The sequence below is a fragment of the Sciurus vulgaris genome (assembly GCF_902686455.1).
Source record: "Sciurus vulgaris genome assembly, chromosome: 7".
Lineage (NCBI taxonomy): Eukaryota > Metazoa > Chordata > Mammalia > Rodentia > Sciuridae > Sciurus > Sciurus vulgaris.
Genome location: NC_136467.1, coordinates 27,375,008 through 27,393,020, shown reverse-complemented (window position 1 = coordinate 27,393,020; position 18,013 = coordinate 27,375,008). Strand labels below are relative to the sequence as shown.

The window sequence follows — 18,013 nt, the reverse complement described above, 5'->3', positions numbered from 1 at the left end:
CCTCTGAACTGTTTACTATTCTATAGTTTTTGTTTAGCTGTTCAGAAGAGACATGTTTAAGAATCCACTCCACCCTCTTGAATCAGAAGCCTCCTGAAATACAAATAAAGTTGTTTTACTTGGCTCTAGGGTTACTGATGCTTCTGATAGAATTGATAGTTACTTATTTAGCAGTTCTTCCACCACAAGGAATATTCTTTGATTTTTTATTAGAGAAAAAATTCTGTCACAGTATCAGGGTGATTTTAATCGTTGTCTCTATTATGAAAAACAATTTGCAAAAAAAGCATCAAAAAAAAATTGCTTCACTTTATCCTTTTTCCCTTTCCCAAGATTGGGTGGATTATCAAATGAGCAAATATACAAGCACTCAAAATCTGAGACTTTAAACAAAAACGGATCATTTGCAATCATTTTAGATAAGAATACTGAGACCATTAGGGAAATAACCTGCCCAATCTTGCACAGCTAGCAAGAGCCAAAGTTGGGATGAGACTCAAATGCATTCTTTCAGGTCAGCCTAGAAAAACAAGGCAAGTCAATTATGCACCCAGGCTTATTACAGTACTAAGAATGTCTTTCAGTCCAAGTTTGTAGGAAAAAAACAACACAATTAAGTTTTGGTGGCTATATTCTCCCATTGCTTTCATTTCCTTAAAAGAGGAAAGATTATCAAATTTTGTGGCCAGTCCTGCAGGATACAATTCTAAAGCTAAAATTAATTATACTCCACACCTATCCGTGTGACAACTGAAAGACCGTGACATATTACTTCTTTGTTACACTCAACAGTAAATGGCACTTAGCATATCTAACTACTAACAGTGTCAACATAAGATAATTGTTTGGGAACTTAGACCTGCTTATTTAAAGGGTGGGGACTCAATGTAATTAGAGAAACAAAGCAACCTCAGCTTTACCATGGGACATCTCATGCAATGCCCAGTTAGTCTTTAGGTGCTTTTTCAAATTCTTTATTACTTTCCAGAATTATCAGGAATCTTCCATCTGCTAATGACATTAAAGTATCTGTTCTGGTGATTCTGGACCAAGAAGGCATGGGAAATTCTGCACTTGAACAGGGCGGAAGGAAATGGAACATTTCATTCAGCAAAGTAATGACAGTGTATCTTGTCGCAAATCTTCCAGGGTGAAAGGCTTCCACTCAGCTGATGGGCAGGGTGTTATTGACTGAAAAGGGAAAGAAGAAAGTTGGAAGAGAAAAAACTCAAAGACAAAAGTGTATGTTATAGAGAAGTTTCATTTTCGTGTGTAACAGGAAACAAGGTTTTCCTACTGTCGGTATCCATTATCTTCTTGAATAAGCTGTGCTATTATTTTTGGCAGATGGTAGTTTTCACGTTATTAATTACCATTTTAAATTATCTAGCAGTCAAAGAATAGTAAAGTTTTAAAACCAAAATTTGTCATACACAATCACACACACCACATTCCTTTAAATTCATGATGGAAAAAGGTCTGCATACTTTGAAAGGCGAAAGAGGAAAATCTATGGTCGAGGATCAACTAGTCAACAGACGCACAGAGGGCATCCATTCTTCCACCTGGCACTCTGAAACCCTTCTCACTTTCGTACACCGTTGTAGAATTAATTTATGACCTCTGGTGGGAAAAAACATTGAAGGGAAGGTAGGCAAGGAAAAAGAAGTGGACCACTCACTACCTCCTCTTCCTGAGTGGAAGAGGACCCACCACAAAGAGGGGGCCGTGCACAGATGATGAGAGAGGGTCATATGAACCTTCAGCTCTGCCCCGCAAATCTTCCCTGGGTGTCAGAACCTACCAGAAATCCGAGTCTGTTTCTTTCTGCTAGCAGCACTGGATAAGTGTTATCTGATGTCTGTTCATGGGTTATACGTTCATTGAGGGAAAAGCTCAGAGAGTTGACTCCCAGATTCACTAATAGTTCAAAAATTATAAGTGAGCACCTGAAAGGAGCAAGGGGCCTAAAACTGAGAAAAAGCAACTTTTTTATTTTATCTAATGTTCTTACCCACTCATAGCATTTTTTAAAAATTCCCTTCTGTAAAATAGATAATTAGCAACAACAACAAAAAAACTACAAACCGGATACAAGATTTGAAACCTGGTTTATTGGGGAAAATTCACAATGAAAACTGCAATTGCTTATGCTGCAACTTACAAAACAATAATTTGATATATAAAATGAGTTGGTTATCATTATGTCAGTATAAATCGTTTTTAAAAACCCAGTAATCTAGCCAAAATATATTCAGAGAAACTCACATCCCTGAGTTCTCCTGTTGTATGTTTTATATCCTTTTAAGTCTGTTTACCCAGGAAGACCAAGTTTTTAACTATATTTTGGTTTCTGTTACAGTTAAAATCTATCAGAGCTGTGTCTGTATGATTACAGCCCAGTTAAACTGGTGATGAAAAATCCAAGCCATTTCTTCTCCCCGGGCTGTTTTAATGGCACTTCTGTGATAGCAACGACCTCCTAAGGCTTCACAACATGACCTAATCTGATTCATCAATCACAATGAATTAGACCCAGTCCACCTTTCAGTCCAGTCTATATTGGTACTAAACATATAGACACAAGTATCAATGTATTAATATAGCGTTTTCCCACACCCTAACTCTATAAACTACTTTAAAAGAGCAATTTTCATTTCAACATTTCACTACTAAAGAGTTTTTTCCTACTAAAACTTGCTTCACTCATGAAATAATACTTTCCTTGATAACACATCAAGTCAAGGCAAAGCTTAATATTCAGGATATTAATTAGAAATTCTTCCAAATGATATGCACCTAGGAAATTATTTTACTTCTTTGAATAGCTGAAGACTTGGAAAAATGTATTTTTTTGTTTTGCTTTTCTTTTGAAGGTTTGGTCGCTGATAATTTTTACCAACATCTCCCTTCTCTTCCTTAGCCCTTATATAAACAGTCCATCCTATATGGGAAAAAACAAAAACTTGATATGACCATTAAATCTCAGAAGCCATCTCCTTCCCACCTTATTAAGTTTGTGTTTATATGGTTTTTACAAATATAGCATGTTACAGAGAGATGTAAGGAAATATTGCCTTAGTAACTAGCAAAACAAGTCTTTTGCACTCCACAAAACATATCAAAGATGAATATGAAACTATAACACTATTTGAAAAGTTTTTTCTCCCAAATTATCTTAGCACTTTTGACTAGTTTAATCATAGGAACGCAACCAAAACATAGCTTCCAAGTGGGCTGGAGAACAGCATCCTCCTCTGGTCCATGTTGGCAGCGCAGCTTTCCTCCACTCCTTCCCCATATCAGGCAGATGTGTAGAAGTACCTGGGCTTGGCGTTGCCCAGAAGGTCATCTTCGTAGTTGGGGAGGCAGCAGAAGAAGAAGGCACAGCCGATCAAGATGATCGTGGCTGCCCACCCGAAGCCATAGGCCCAGTTGTAGATGTAAGTGACAGCGACATTGGCATGCAGATTGAAGGTCTGTGTGTACTTCACAGGGTAGATTACCAGAGAGATGATCTGGAACACAGCTGAAGGGAAGAAAAGAACCCCAGGGTATTAATGCACGCAGATATGAATGAAGGAATGCACAGGAGAACAGATTACTCCTTCCCCACCAAGATTCTGCCTTTAAATACATGTTAAATCAACCTAAACATAACGTGGATGGAGGAGTATGGTTAACCGTGAGCCAAAAATCATTACTGGCTAAAAAGAGACACCCGGCACTGAGGAACATGACCCATACACAATGACTGCATGAAATACAGACAACACAATAAGAGAATCACTTGATACTGCATGGAAGAATAAAAGAAAGGAATGATCAGGTGTTTTAGGGTAGGACAAGAAAAGATGTGAAAAGAAAAACTCATGTCAAAAAGAGTTCTGGGCTGGGGATATAGCTCAGTTGGTAGAGTGCTTGCCTTGCAAGCATAAGGCCCTGGGTTCAATCCCCAGCACCGGGAAAAAATAAAATAAAGAGTTCTGAATGAATTGGACATAACTTCCCTGTGTTGATATATGAATACACAACCAGTGTAACTCCATGTCATGTTCAAACACAAGAACGGGGTCCTAAATAGAATAAGTTATGCTCCATGTATGTATAAATATGTCAAAATATAATTCTATTGTAATGTATGTCTAAAAAGAACAAATAAGAAAAAAAATATATTAACAAAGGATAGCTACATTTTAATATTAAAAAAAGAAGTGATTATAGATTATGAGAATTATAACCTAATTGGATTAATCCACTTATGGATTATCTTGGTGGGAACTGCAGGCATTATAAGTTTTGTTGATCTTCTTAAAAAAAAAAAAAACTAGTTCTGAATGCTGTTGTAAAAGTCACCTCATATTGGCATTTTAAGCAACTTTAAAACAAAAACTTATTGAATCTACTTTTGGAGTCTACAAAGAAAATACAAGATTTTATAAAGCTATAACGAGTATTTCCATGCTAAGTTATGTTCTGCCTTGTTGTGCTTAATGTCTCTCCTGTGTACTGCCCTATCCAAGGGCAGGAACAGATTTTAGCCCATTAAGACACTGCTCTCCAGAGCAGGCACCAACTGGTTGTGCCCAGGAACACAGCAGGGAATGTCTAATCCTCAATACTGGTTTTCCCATCATCTTAATTTTCTTCTACTAGCTTTATAGATGTGCCAAAGTGCGCAAAGTTCTCTTCTTTTTTAGAAAGGCAGTAGATGTTTCCACATCATGATGTGCTACTTGCTTGTTCTTCAACTCAATTAAAATGTTCCTCTTCTCCAGCACTGTTATGATGGTCAATTATGGTGCAGATCTTTTTTTTATATATATTTTTTAGTTGCAGATGGACACAATACCTTTATTTTATTAATTTATTTTTATGTGGTGCTGAGGATCAAACCCAGTGCCTCACACGTGCGAGGCAAGGGCTCTACCACTGAGATACAACCCCAGCCCCAATGGTGCAGATTTTTAAAACATTTCTTGGCTTCTTATATACTCTACATAGTAAACTTACTAGTTAAGTTTGTCCTTCATTCACTGCAAAATATTGTGTAAGACACCCAAAAGTAATTCTTCTCTATACTGATCTCTGATTTTCCTGGTAATAAATGTTAAATGTTGTTAAATAAATGTTAAATATTGTTTTCTAGTAATAAATGTTAGGCACTGTTTGATTTATTATATGTCAAGGTATTATGATTTGTATGAATTTCTGCAAAATTTAAATTGTATAAGTGTTCAACTTTTCCAATTTTAACCATATTGTGTATGAATTAAAAATAACAATTGCTGTGAAATATATCTTTAAAAACAAGTAAGCATTATTCAACATTATTATCAGCAAAGATGCATTGAGCTGTCTAGTCATTACTTCTTCTACATACATTTCCTTGTTGAACATTAAAGGAGGGAATAAATATTAAATTATAATATGAAAACACAGGTTAAGCAGGACCTTTCAGCTATAAACCTGTTGAGCACTAGAATTAATTTTCTATACATGATACCCTGCCAGTGTGGACAGCCACTACTCGACCTTACTGTTTTAATACTAAGACAGAGCAATAGTTTTCCTAGAATATTTTTTATGATGGTAAAATATACATAGCATAATATTTATCATTTTTTCCATTTATAAGTATATAATTTAGTGGCACTGAGTACACTCAGAGGGTTGTGTAACCATCGCCACTATCTACACACCCAAAACTTTTTCACCATCCACACATGCACTTCTGTATCCAATAAAAAAATAGCTTCCAGGTCCCCCACTTACAGCCCCCAGAAGACTCCATTCTATTTCCTGTCTCTGTGATTTTGCCTTTTCTAGGTATTTCATACAAATGGAGTGATATATTTGTCCTTCTATGTCTGGCTTATTTCACTTGGCATAATGTTTTCAGGTGCATCACTGTTGTAACATGATCAAAATTTCATTCCTTTTTATGGCCAAATAATGCTCAACTGTATGCAGATATCACATCTTGTGTGGCCATTCATTTGTTAATGAATACTCTGGTTGCTTCACCTTTTGGCTACGGGAATAATGCTATGCCCATGGGTTACAAATATGTTTCCAATTTCCTGCTTTTAATTCTTTAGGATTCATACTTAGCAGTGGGCTTGTGGGTCACACAGAATTTACTAGGATTCTTCAACTAAGGTTAATATCCTAGCATGTTGTTTCTGATGGCAACTTCAGCAGGTACCCATCTAGCCTTCTAATACATGGGAAAGGAAAAGAAGACAAATCAAATATGTTCCTGTGATGAGCTCTCACAAATTTGAACTATGAAAAGCCAAACAGAGGGCTGGGGTTGTGGATCAGAGGTAGAGTGCTTGCCTTGCACATGTGAGGCACTGGGTTTGATCCTCAGCACCACATAAAAATAAATAAAATAAAGGTATTGTGTCCATCTATAACTAAAAAGAATTTCCAAAAAAGAAGCCAAACAGAAGTGGAGGTTTCAATGAGATTCTTTATTATCTTTTGTGCTTCCGAGTTACTTCTGATTTTAAAATATTATTCAAAAAGCAAACTTTGAAACATGAGAAGCTCAGAGTAAGCGTTTGTTTTTTAATCAAGAGAAATTTTCGAAAGCCCGATGGAAAGTCCCGACCAAGGCTGCCGTGGTCATCCTCTGACACCGCTCTTTCCTGTCAGCCAGGCTCTCTCACCCCTCGCTTGTGTGGCCCTACGCTCTGTGAACTCAACTGGCCTCAGCACAGGGAACCCAGCATGCAGTGGTCTCCCTCCTGGCTCATGTCCAATCTCACAGACAAGGCTTCTGACCAGATTCCCAAGAAGATCTGCTCACGCTGTGTTTGTCCCCCAGGTCTGCAGTCTGCTTTGGTCCTGTGAGCCTTCGTTGGTATCCGTGGCCTGTGGCCTGGCTTTTCCCTTTTCAGCACTTTCTTTTTCTCCTCCTCAGAAAATTCAGTTTTGCATCTGAATCCAGCTCTGTAGCTGAGGTCCTGTCCCTTTGACAGGTGCCTGACTAAAATTTCAAATAGCTCTTGCTCCTAAATTCCTCTATTATATTATATTGTATTCCACTATTAAAGGTTCACTCTGAGCCCTTCCAACCTACAGAACTAGATTTCTTCATATTACCTATGTCCGAATCACCATCCCCTGACACAAGCTCTATGCTGTGGATCCTAGATCTGGTCCCTCCCTACCTCACTGCAGAAAACCCTGTCATGATCCACCATATCACAAAGTCACAAAATTCTTTCAACAAGTGAAATGGTACAGGGACCCCCAGGTCCCCTCAGCACAGGGCTCACAGGGGGCCAGGACTAGGGACCACTCTGGAGACCACTATACCACCAGAAGAACACAGATCTGGTCCCTTGGGTAGGTACTCATGGATGGGGCCACCTAGGAGAGATAGGGACACACACAGAATAACTTGATCACTTGAGAGGGAAGCATAAAATACGTTCTAAGGCATAAGAGGAAAGGAATCTTCTCTTGGTGAGCTATTTCCAGGAATAGATCAGAAACCATAATCATCAAGGATCTTCCTGGTGGAAGGAACATATCTACTGATGCCCACTGCAGGTAAAGGAAGAACTGCTGCCACCCAGTCTTACCAGCCAGGGCAAGGAGGCCTCCAATCACTCTCAGGAAGACGAGCATTTGAGGTCCACAGAGCGCAAAGAAGGACAGGATGAAACAGATGACCAGGATGATAAAGCCACAGAAGAGCATGGCAGCCGCCGCTCTTCCCCACGCTGCAAGAAAAAGAACACAAATTAATCAGACAGACACGTCGAGTTTAAAAATTGCTTATCAAATATCAGTAGGGTTTTGTTTTTCCTTTCTACTAGCTAAATTTGTGTGGAGGGACGTATTTCTTTCAACAATACTTAAGTGCCTCCATATTTCAAGCAAAGATGAGGCAATTCATATGTAGGACATTCCTCTACTGAGACTCAGGAAAGGTTCACTACCCTCAGCTCTGGGACAAATGTTTATATCTCTGACATGGCAGTTCCGCTTCTTTAAACTGTTTCTTATGAAATAAATTTGCCATATAAATAGATATATTTAAAAGGTTTACTCAAGCTCTAACATATCGTGACCATAATATACATTCTTGGTATTAAGCAATTTAAATGACAAATTTTGTAGGAAATGTTTCAAATACTTTTAAGGAGTTTTGTTTCCTATTAATGTTTGGTTTCATGCAACAAGAACAATTGAAAATATATCTTTATAAGTAGGCAGAGATTCTAAAGAAAACAATGATAGAAAAGGCTTGATTCTCCCACAGGTCTGGTAGCAAACCACCTTGCTAAATTTCTGCCTACATTTTCCCTTCTGAAGTATTCAGAATTTATTGCACAAGAGTTCTTAATTATTGATGTTGGCTCTAGAAAGAGAATCAGGATGAGTTCTAGATTTGAGGAACCTACCTGGGCCCCTCCTGCCCCGTGTCATTTTACTCTGTACCTGAGGAAACAGATCCATGATACACATACAGACAACTCCAGCCTGCAATTCCTGTGGTTCCACCAGGGCTGATTTCTAAAATCTCTCTGCATACAACTTTGTCTCTAAAGTTTGCTCACTAGAATTTGGGACATGCGCTAGCTCACCAAATCCTCACAACTAATTAGGCTCACAAGAGTTTCATTTCTAGTTTAGAAATGAGGATTTATTTACTTGGGCTTTGAGAGTTCATATAACCAGCACATAGTCACACAACTATGGTTTACATAGTTAGACTGAATCCAAAACATGAATTTTTAAGATATGATTTAGATGTCATAAAATGCACCCTTTTAAAGGGTACAACTTTGTGGTTTTCCCAATATTCACAGGGTTGTGCACCTGTTGCTACTAACAATTGCTGAACAGTTTCGTCACCCCCAAAAGAAACCCTGTACCCATTACGGGCAATCACCTCCTAGATCCCCCTCCCCCAGCCTCTAGCAACCACTAGTCTAAATGCACCTATTCTGGACATTTCCCATAAGTGGGAGCATATGCCCTGTGGCCTTACACCATGAATCAGTATTTCCTTCCTTTTGGTGGTTGAATAATATTCTGTTGTATGGATAGCCCACGTTTTGTTACCCATCATCTGTTATTGGAAGAACATGTACTGGTAACATATTACTCATTATTGCATTTGAAATGGAAACTCATTTGCCCTTTGCCCTGGTTTTACTTCACTCTCTCATATAGCACAGCAGGTGATATTCTCACTTAATTCTAAGTCATCTGGGTGCTCAAAGTCAAAGACATGGGCCAGCAGGAAAGACAGGAGCCTCAAGTCAGCTGGACCTCATTTACACCTGCTCTGCCACCTGGTAGCCACATGCTGGTCTCCTCACTCTTCTCACAGCTACCTGTGTGACTTTACCTCCTTCAAGGCTTAACTTAGATGTCACTCAGCTAAAAATGCTTGCTGGAAGGTCCCTGTGAGAATGAGCACCACTGTGTGCAAATCACCAGCATCCCAGCGCTCGCTGCTCAAAAAGATCCTCCTCTCTTTCTATGACTTTTCTCCAGTACCCAAGTTTTTATTTTATTCTACATCTGCAAGGTTCTGCACTATCCCAGACTGTTCCTCAGCCATCCAGTGTACTTTTATTTTAATTTTCGTTTTGTAGTTGTAGATGGTCAGCTTGCCTTTATTGTATTTATCTTTCTGTGGTGCTGAGGATCGAACCCAAGGCCTCACGCATGCTCAGCAAGGCTCTGCCACTGAGCTACAGCCCCAGTGCCCCAGTGCACTTTCGTATCTTCACCTGTTACATCTTTCATGAATTAACATGAAACAAACCAGGGCTACATTCCTCTGTTCCCTTCGCCAGTTTCCATACTCCCTCCAGGGTTCCTCTAGAGACGCAAATGACTGCATTATAACAGATTTTTAGGGGAAATAAACATTTTTATATGTCTCAGAAATACTGTTTTACCACAAATTCCCCCTTAATAGCACCAGTCAGGAGGGACTGAGATTATGCATGATTAGACCCACTTTTATATTTACAGATTTTATTACTTCCTTCTAAACCCTTTTGCTCATCCTGTTAGATCAATGACATTTGGGGGATAAGGTCGACACAGGAACGTCTGAAATGAACAAAACCAAAATGTGAAGTTTTTCTCACTTGCCTTATCCTTCAAGTAAGGAAACTTAAGAAAGAAGAAACCATGTTTTAGAAGGAGATTAATTAACTTGACATCCTCAGAGTACAGCCCATAGACCATACTGTCGTTTTAAGCAGTGGCTTTCAATAAACCTGCAGATTCTAGGGCCTCCCTCCAGACTTGCTGAATCAGAGTGTCAGAGATGAAGTCGCAGCACAGTGTTTCTTATATCCTTATTAAAGTCAGAGGACAACTAAGATACATATTTAAACTCCCCATAGAATAGATACAGCACTACCAAAAAAGAGCACAGAACTTTCTGTATGTGCCCCTCTGTCAATTAGTCTCATTGCTATAGATTTTTGAGTGTGTGGTTATTGCCAGCCATTAAGTTTAATTAAATCCAATCATTAAAATCAAATAAGCAAAAATTTACTTTTCCCTCTATAAGTCTGTTAAGTTTGAAACTCTGTAATTCCTTGTGCCTGTGGAGGATTGCAGACATAATGAAATCACTGCAGGGCAGAAGGATGCTTTCAGTAAAACAGGAAAAACATCCTCATGAGGAACCTATTTCAATAACCAAACTTTTCTACTCAGAGATCCATGTTGTAAAAGTTTAGCTAAATAAATTATGTGTAATATTGCTATAAAATTAGTAATGATTTTCCCTGTTTGCTTGAAGAAAGAACATTAACACAGATTATTGCTATTATTTCTTCCTTCAACATTTTAACTGAAGTATAATTTATGTTTAGTTTCAGGTACTTGGAAGGAATTAAAAGAAACAGTAAGCTAATTCACCCGGTCTTAGGCCAACGGGTGGACACACTCACAAAATGGATCATTTTAAAGAACTGTTCCTATTAATTCAGTTAATGTCTTGATTATTTAAAGTGCTGAAAAAATCGAAATGAAAAATTAAGCAACATTTTGTCTTGAGAAAGGCCACCTTCTTGTACAACCTGTAAAACCTGCTCCTTACACCATGGAAACACCCACACTGAAGCATTTAACTATCATTTAGACAGAAATCTTGGCATGGTTTTAAAGGTCCTCACTGATGAAGGACAGACCTCTCCATGTAAGGCAAGCTGCTTCCCATGTCAGTGATTATTTTGTTGTACAATGATCAGATGAGCCACATCAGGGCTGAGCAGGGTGCTTGAGACCCAGCGTTCTGAGAAGGGAATCATCAGTCCTACAGGCTTAAAAGACGGGCTGTTGTCCATGGCATACATTTTGAAAACTTAAGCTGTCTTTATCCTAAGTAAATTTTGACTCGGCTGCCCAGACCAAGTCCAATATCTATAAATTTAGCCAGTCCATTTGGAACTATTCATATTTCCTATATGATCTAAATGACACATTACCAACCCCAGTGGAAAACATCAATTTTTACAACCGGTCCTAAAGCTAAACTTCTTTTATGATTTAACAGATGGTCTGTAGTTCTTCAAATGCAGACTTCTTATCTTTCCTGAACACAAGTCTGTCCTTCGTTACTCTTCTATTATTCCAGATTTTAAGACCTTTCCTAATTGTGCAAGTGTGTGGTACCAGGGAGGGTTTTCACTGTCAGTTGTCAGTCCCCCGAAAAAGACAACAAAAGTCAGCAGCATTGCAGGGAAATAGATGCTGTTTCTGTGTAAGAATTTTTGTTTGTTTTGCTCCCTGGGGGAAGGCCAATTTGGTTTATATATGTACTCTCTGTCCTAAGTTGATTTAGTAAGCACCACTTGCAGAAGATTATGCTATCAAAAAAAAAAAAAAACACACAGCTTATCATCAAACTTTCCTTGTAAAAATTAAATCAAAAACCTGAAAACTATTCAGTGGCCTGAAACTGGAGTTTTCTTAGGAACTGTTTTTAAGTTTTTTTTTTTTTTGTATGAGGAAGCATCTTTTATCTTTTCTCCAGAAATTATATAGGAAAACACAATATTACAAGGCAAACATGGGTAGAAAAAGACCAGCAAGGACAACTGATAAAAAAATAAATAAATAAAACTAAATAAAAACCTTGAGGGTCAAGCTAGAAAAGATAAACTAAAGTTTGGCGGGGGGGACACATTTTAAAACAAGGAAGACACTGCTCATATTTTTAACGCTGTTGGTCAGTTTACACTTTAACATTATTTGGAGTCCACGTAGTACTGTTTCCCCAAAGTAAGTGCTTCTTTCATGGATTTGCTGAATTCCTCAGGAGTTTCACATGGACACCAAATAGACCAAAAGAGTCAGTGCCCTCCTCCTTGCTCCAGGACACGAAAGTCACCCAGTTTGGGTTTATTCCCTTTCCAGAATGAAGGATTCACCTATTAGCAAAACCAAAGGTCCCGCCAAGGGGATCTGATCTGAGCTTTTGTCAGATTACTTCATATTGTTTCTATTTCTTCATATTGTTTCTGTGAGGTTCTTTATGCCATGTACAGGCAGAACTGAAATCATAGTTTCACAAGTAAAAGATCCTACCTACAAATAAATAAACGAGTAGATTTCATACTCAAAAATACAGTTTTGCATAGTCAGTGAGAAGGTCATCTCAGTGACTTGGCCAGTGCTTCTGAAATTCAAAAGGGCAAGTTGTTAATGCAGATTCTGATTCAGCACGTGGATGTGGCACTACACCTCTCAGATCCCGCTGATGCTACTGTATGCAACACTTGGGGTAGCAAAAATCCTGAGGACCACAAAGAGTGTACCTGCAAAAAAATCTACCTAGGAAGACGCCACCATCCTGCCAGAGTTCTGGAGAGCAGCAGAGAATAGCACAGCAGAGAACTGCAGGGAGATCGGCAGGGGCAAGCATTCCACAGCTGGTGTGAGATTCTTCACATGCTCCACATTTTCTCCTGAAACTGGGCCATGTGGTGACTGCTTACCACTGTGCTTTTACAAAACTACCCTGCTTGACCAATTTATGGTCTTCTTTCATCTAATCAGTGAGGGGAGGAGCCCTCCCACACAGGAAGAAGTGAACGTGGGAATTTTTACTTTGAAGATAAGATAATTAGCAATGAATTGGGGATCTACCCTTAAATATCTGAAATCTGTCTGATGGAAGGAAACTGGAAAGGCAGAATTACGGGGAAGCACATTCTAGCTCAGTCAGTAGGACACAGGTGCTTGTAAACAAATAGCATCACTCAGTGAGCAGAAAGAAGTTGCCAAATAAAGGGAACCTGCTCCGTCAGCTGATGTTAACGAGAGCATGGGGCTTTGGCCAGCACTTTGAACTGGATGCACTTTAATTCTAACAGTCCAGGAGTCTGCAGAGACAAGTTAGGTCACAGGATAGGGACTGAGGCTCTCCAGGGTAGCGATCACTAAAAGCAGCAAATGTACAATACACCAGCTGACACCACTGGTATAGACTTTTAGACCCCCAAATCAGTATATATTTAAACTATCACATCAACAGAATGGCCAACTACACACACACATGTGAAGAAACACAGTCATCTGTCCACTAATGCCTGATTTCATAAAATAAGAAGAGTTGACTCTCTTACCCCAGCACACTCCCCCAAAAGCCACAGAGCATAATCTCAAAATGAAATCCTTAGATTGAATTTAACCTAATGTAAACTATTAACTTCACACTTATTCTTCTCATTTCCTGTACTTTTTGAGAACCATAGGACTTGATCTGAAATTATTTCATATAAACTCTGGTTCTTTGAGTTGCCTGAGAGTGATTCATCTGAAAAACTCTAGATGTATCTGGTTGTAGTCAAAAGGTATCTCTGGTAAAAATGAGGCTCTGGCCAGGCACTGACCTGCCAGTGGCTTGGGAGGCTGAGGCAGGAGGATTCCAAGTTCAAAGCCAGTCTTAGCAATTTAACAACTTAGCAAGATCCCGTCTCAAAATCAAAAATAAAAAGGGTCAGGGATGTGGTTCAGTGGCCAAATGTACCTCGGTTCACTGCCTGGGTACCAAAAATTAATTGACTACATAAAAATGAGGATCTGCATTTCTGACTTGAAACTCCAGGAAACTCGCCACTCTTTCCTATTCCTCCGTTCCATCATCTCACATCCATTATTCTTCAAACTGACAAACAGGAGCTTGCCTCAGATTTGAAATCTACACAGCCAATGCTTAAAATATGTGACTGATGAATTTGTCCTTAAAACCAGAAAGGTGCTGGCAGCTCACAAATACCATGTGTGAACTCACATTCAAGCTTAAGTTCACATTTTATTTTTAGGTGAAACTTGGATGCCCATTTCAGTCGTAAATCTTGATTTTCCTTTCCCTCTTGACATATACAAACCAAAAACTTTAAACAAATATCTGTTAAGCTAGGCTTTAATTTAGCTATTACCATTGTGTATAAGAAAATATTCAGAATATATAATTTGGCTCACTTATAAGGAAAAATGAGATGACTTGCTCATCTGAAATTTGTTTTAAAAAATCAGTAACAGTGAAGAATATAATATTGTTTTTCACATTTGTAGTGCTAAGGAACTATAAAAACATCCATATTCTTTAATATTATTGCCAATACTTGCCAGAAATAACCTGTGTCTTTACCACAAAAAGAACATGATCAATGCTATGAATAGCACCTAATAAGACAGCTGGTCAAACACAGTAAGGAAAAGGTCTACTTTCTTAAAAGTTAAAATGGTAATCAGTGTACTTATTTCCTACTATGCTGCAAGTTTAAAAAAAAAAAAAAATTGGACATACTCATTTTTCTGTACTGAGATATCATTTTGGTCAGAGTCACCCACAGCGACCCCTGTCACACAACCTGCATGTGGGAGTGTGTGTGACTGCAAACTGCATTTGAGATGAAGTGTGATTTCAAGCAAACACTGTTTTCAGCAGGCCTTATGGAGCTATCTGAAAATCTACAGAGTTCAGAGATGCCTAGATAATCATGCTGTAGCTCAGAAGTCTCAATTTCTACACCTGTGGGGCAAAACTAGCTGACAGTCCATGCAGGAGATAGATGGAAGAATAAGCACTTAAAACTCGACTTCCGTCTACAGTGGTGGGAGGTGGACCCCTCTGTTGACTTCCTATCTGTCTTCTTCCCACGCTGACAGCCATGACTGGCACCTCATTATCTTTGCAAAGGTGACAGGAGTAACTCTATTGAGAAGTTAAAGTCACTACTGATTTATGAAAAAAATAAGGTGTGCTGCATCAGAAAGGTAGTGATAGACTTTTCAAGATCTAGCTTGAAAGCTGAGTTTTTTCAAAGGGCAAATCGAAACAAACTATGCTCTTGATCCAGTGTGTTTTTCACAATGACAAAAGTAAATGCTTCAGAATTCTCTAATTTAAAGGAATAAAATCCACCAAGCTAGAAACAAAACCTGCTTATTTCCTTCCACATACTACTATAACAGTTGAAAGCTGGAACAGCCACACCCTAAAAGGTGAGCTCACCCAGCAAGGCAAGAAACATTAAAACAGCATTGTGCCTGTTTCAAAAGAGGGTTGTGGTCACAGCTAGGGCCCTGCAGGCCAAATCATGTCCCAGCAAGAGTGCTGATCAGGGCACTGCCAGCTTACCTCATATGTGGAGGATTACTGAGTGTTCTTTGGGTCGGTACATGAGCCTGTGGACTCATAACTAACCAAGTCTGTTTTAAAAAACTTCCAGCAGACCTCAAGTCTCCAACAGGAGACTGAGTCTGAGTGCATTTTAACAAGAAGACAGTTATATTATTTCGAAGTAATTAATTCCCTTTAAAACCCTAACGCTTGGCATAACACAAACCTTAGCCGGCATAGTGTTTGTGTATGTGTTTTCAGAGGGGGAAAAAAAAATAAAAGCTTTAAGGAAGGCAGGAATTCCCTGCAGTCTTTCCATTTTATTACCTGCCTAATGGGGACCCTGCCTACTTTTTATGAAAGTCCACCGTGGGAACTTCCAAATGATTCCTCCAGAGTTAAGCTAGGCCACGCTACTGATAATAGGACCCAGAACCACAAATAAACAGGATTTGTTTGGAAACTTCAGGAAAAGAGTCAAGTCAAAGGTGAAGGTAGGGAATGAAAAAAAGCAGGGCTGCTTTCTTCCTCTTTAAAACTACAAAACTCAGTTGCTAAGGTCTCATTGGCTCTAAGCTTCTCATTATGTCCACAGGAGGACCCTCCCCGACACAATGCCAATCACGATAGACTCCAGTTGTTACTCATATCTACCGTGCGGAGCAGGGGTTCCCCTGTGAAAGAAAACGCTTTTTCTTACAAGAACTTCTGTCAATTAACCAGTTGAGCACTGAGGCTTCCTCCAGCCTGGGAAAATAGAACACTCCATCTGCAACGGATTAAATGTGTCAACTCTTGCTTCCCTTCACTTCGCTGGCAGATGATGAGTTTGCTTTTTAGATATCAAATCAGATTAAAATAAATATTCTAAACAGCAATGCCAATGCTTACGCCAAAAGGGCACTCCCCAGAACAAGAGCTAACAAGAACTAGCCCAGCAGGTAAAATACTAAGTATATATTGAAATCTTAACTAAAACTGCCGGAAAGGACTTTCTTCATACAAAAAAAAAAAAGTTTCTTTTCCTTCGATCAAATTAAACGAATCCACCTATTTAGGGAAGGCACGTTATTTTAATATTTATATTTTAGTCATAAGAACCAGAAGAGGAAGGGGAGTGGGAAGAAATTTCGGTAAGTCTCCAAGAAAATACATGTTGCTCATTATATGTATTCATCTAAACCTCGGCAATAGCTGGAATCTTTTAATGCAGGCAACTGGCCATTCCTACGAGGGAAAAATACATAGTTTGAACTACGGTCAATTTCTTTCGGTTTTGAACCTGACTTTGGTCACCCAAAACTGCAGCTTCTTTTACTTCAGGTCAGATGCAAGAACTTCAGTTTTGTTTTGTCCTAAGCAGCCACCGCCCGCGACCCGTTTAGGGCTCTTGGCGCGCGGCGGCTGCCCTAGGCCGCGGCCCCGAGGGCTTCCTGGAGGCGGCGGCGGGCACTCACCGTAGTCCATGAGGCTCTGGCAGCCATCGTCGTAGGACCCGCTGCCGCCGCCCTCACTGAAGCATCTCCACCACAGCGAAGACGTCTGGATGTGGTCGCTGGACTGCAGCCAGCCGCGGCCGGCCAGCGCGATGATGTCGAAGGCGATGGCGCTGAGCAGGAGCAGGGGCAGGATCCACCTGCAGCGCTCGCAAGCCAGGCCGCAGCGCAGCATGTCGACGATCGCGGCGCGGAGCAGAGGAGCGCACTGGGCACGGGCGGCGGGGAGAGTGACCCGCGAGCGGCCGGCGCCGCGACAAAAGGGAAGAGGCCGCGGGGAGGCGGCTCCCGGGAGGACGCCGCTCGGGGCTGGCGCGGGGGCGCGGCGCGCGGGCCCCACCTAGATTCCGGTGACTCAGAGCGCGCCGCCCCGACCTGCCCGGCTGGCCCGGGGCGCGCGCGGCACGGGCGGGGCCGGGTGAACCCGACCCGGCTCGGGTTACACCCGGCGGGCCTGAGCCCTGCGGGGTGCGCGGCGGGGTCCCTCGCAGCACGTGTTAATCTTAGCACTCGATTTACGCACGCTCATCTGCACAACGCGGGCTGCGCACTTTGACCCTGCTGTCCGATAATGTGTGGTTGTCAACAACGCCACGCTTGAGCCCCAAGCAGTCTGAGCTGGGTATTGCAGAAGTACTGTGGCTCGGTGCTGCCCCTGCCCGCGTAGGGTCAGGACCTGTGCACCCCAGCCCGGGATTCCGACCCTGACGCGCAGGCAGACGTGGTCCCTTCCTCCCGTGCTCCACCTTTGCACCTTGGACGGTCCCTCCCTTCGGACTCCTCTGTTTACAGGGCTTTTTCCGCTGGGTCGCGAGCTCCCAGTCTGCAGAGGCCGTGTTTGATCAATGTGACCTGGTGTCTGGACACTAGTCTGGGTCCACAGGGGCGC

General features: G+C 40.6%; 1 protein-coding gene across 1 annotated transcript; it reads right to left on the bottom strand.

Moving 5' to 3' along the window:
• Window positions 1-2,092: 2,092 nt before the first annotated feature.
• PERP (p53 apoptosis effector related to PMP22) lies at window positions 2,093-17,433 on the bottom strand. Its single transcript, XM_079146697.1, has 3 exons — window positions 17,086-17,433; window positions 7,599-7,739; window positions 2,093-3,529 (listed from the first exon to the last, which is right to left on the bottom strand). The coding sequence occupies exons 1-3, from the start codon at window positions 17,297-17,299 to the stop codon at window positions 3,303-3,305; spliced, it is 582 nt and encodes a 193-aa protein (XP_079002823.1). The 5' UTR covers window positions 17,300-17,433; the 3' UTR covers window positions 2,093-3,302.
• Between the last annotated feature and the right edge of the window lie 580 nt (window positions 17,434-18,013).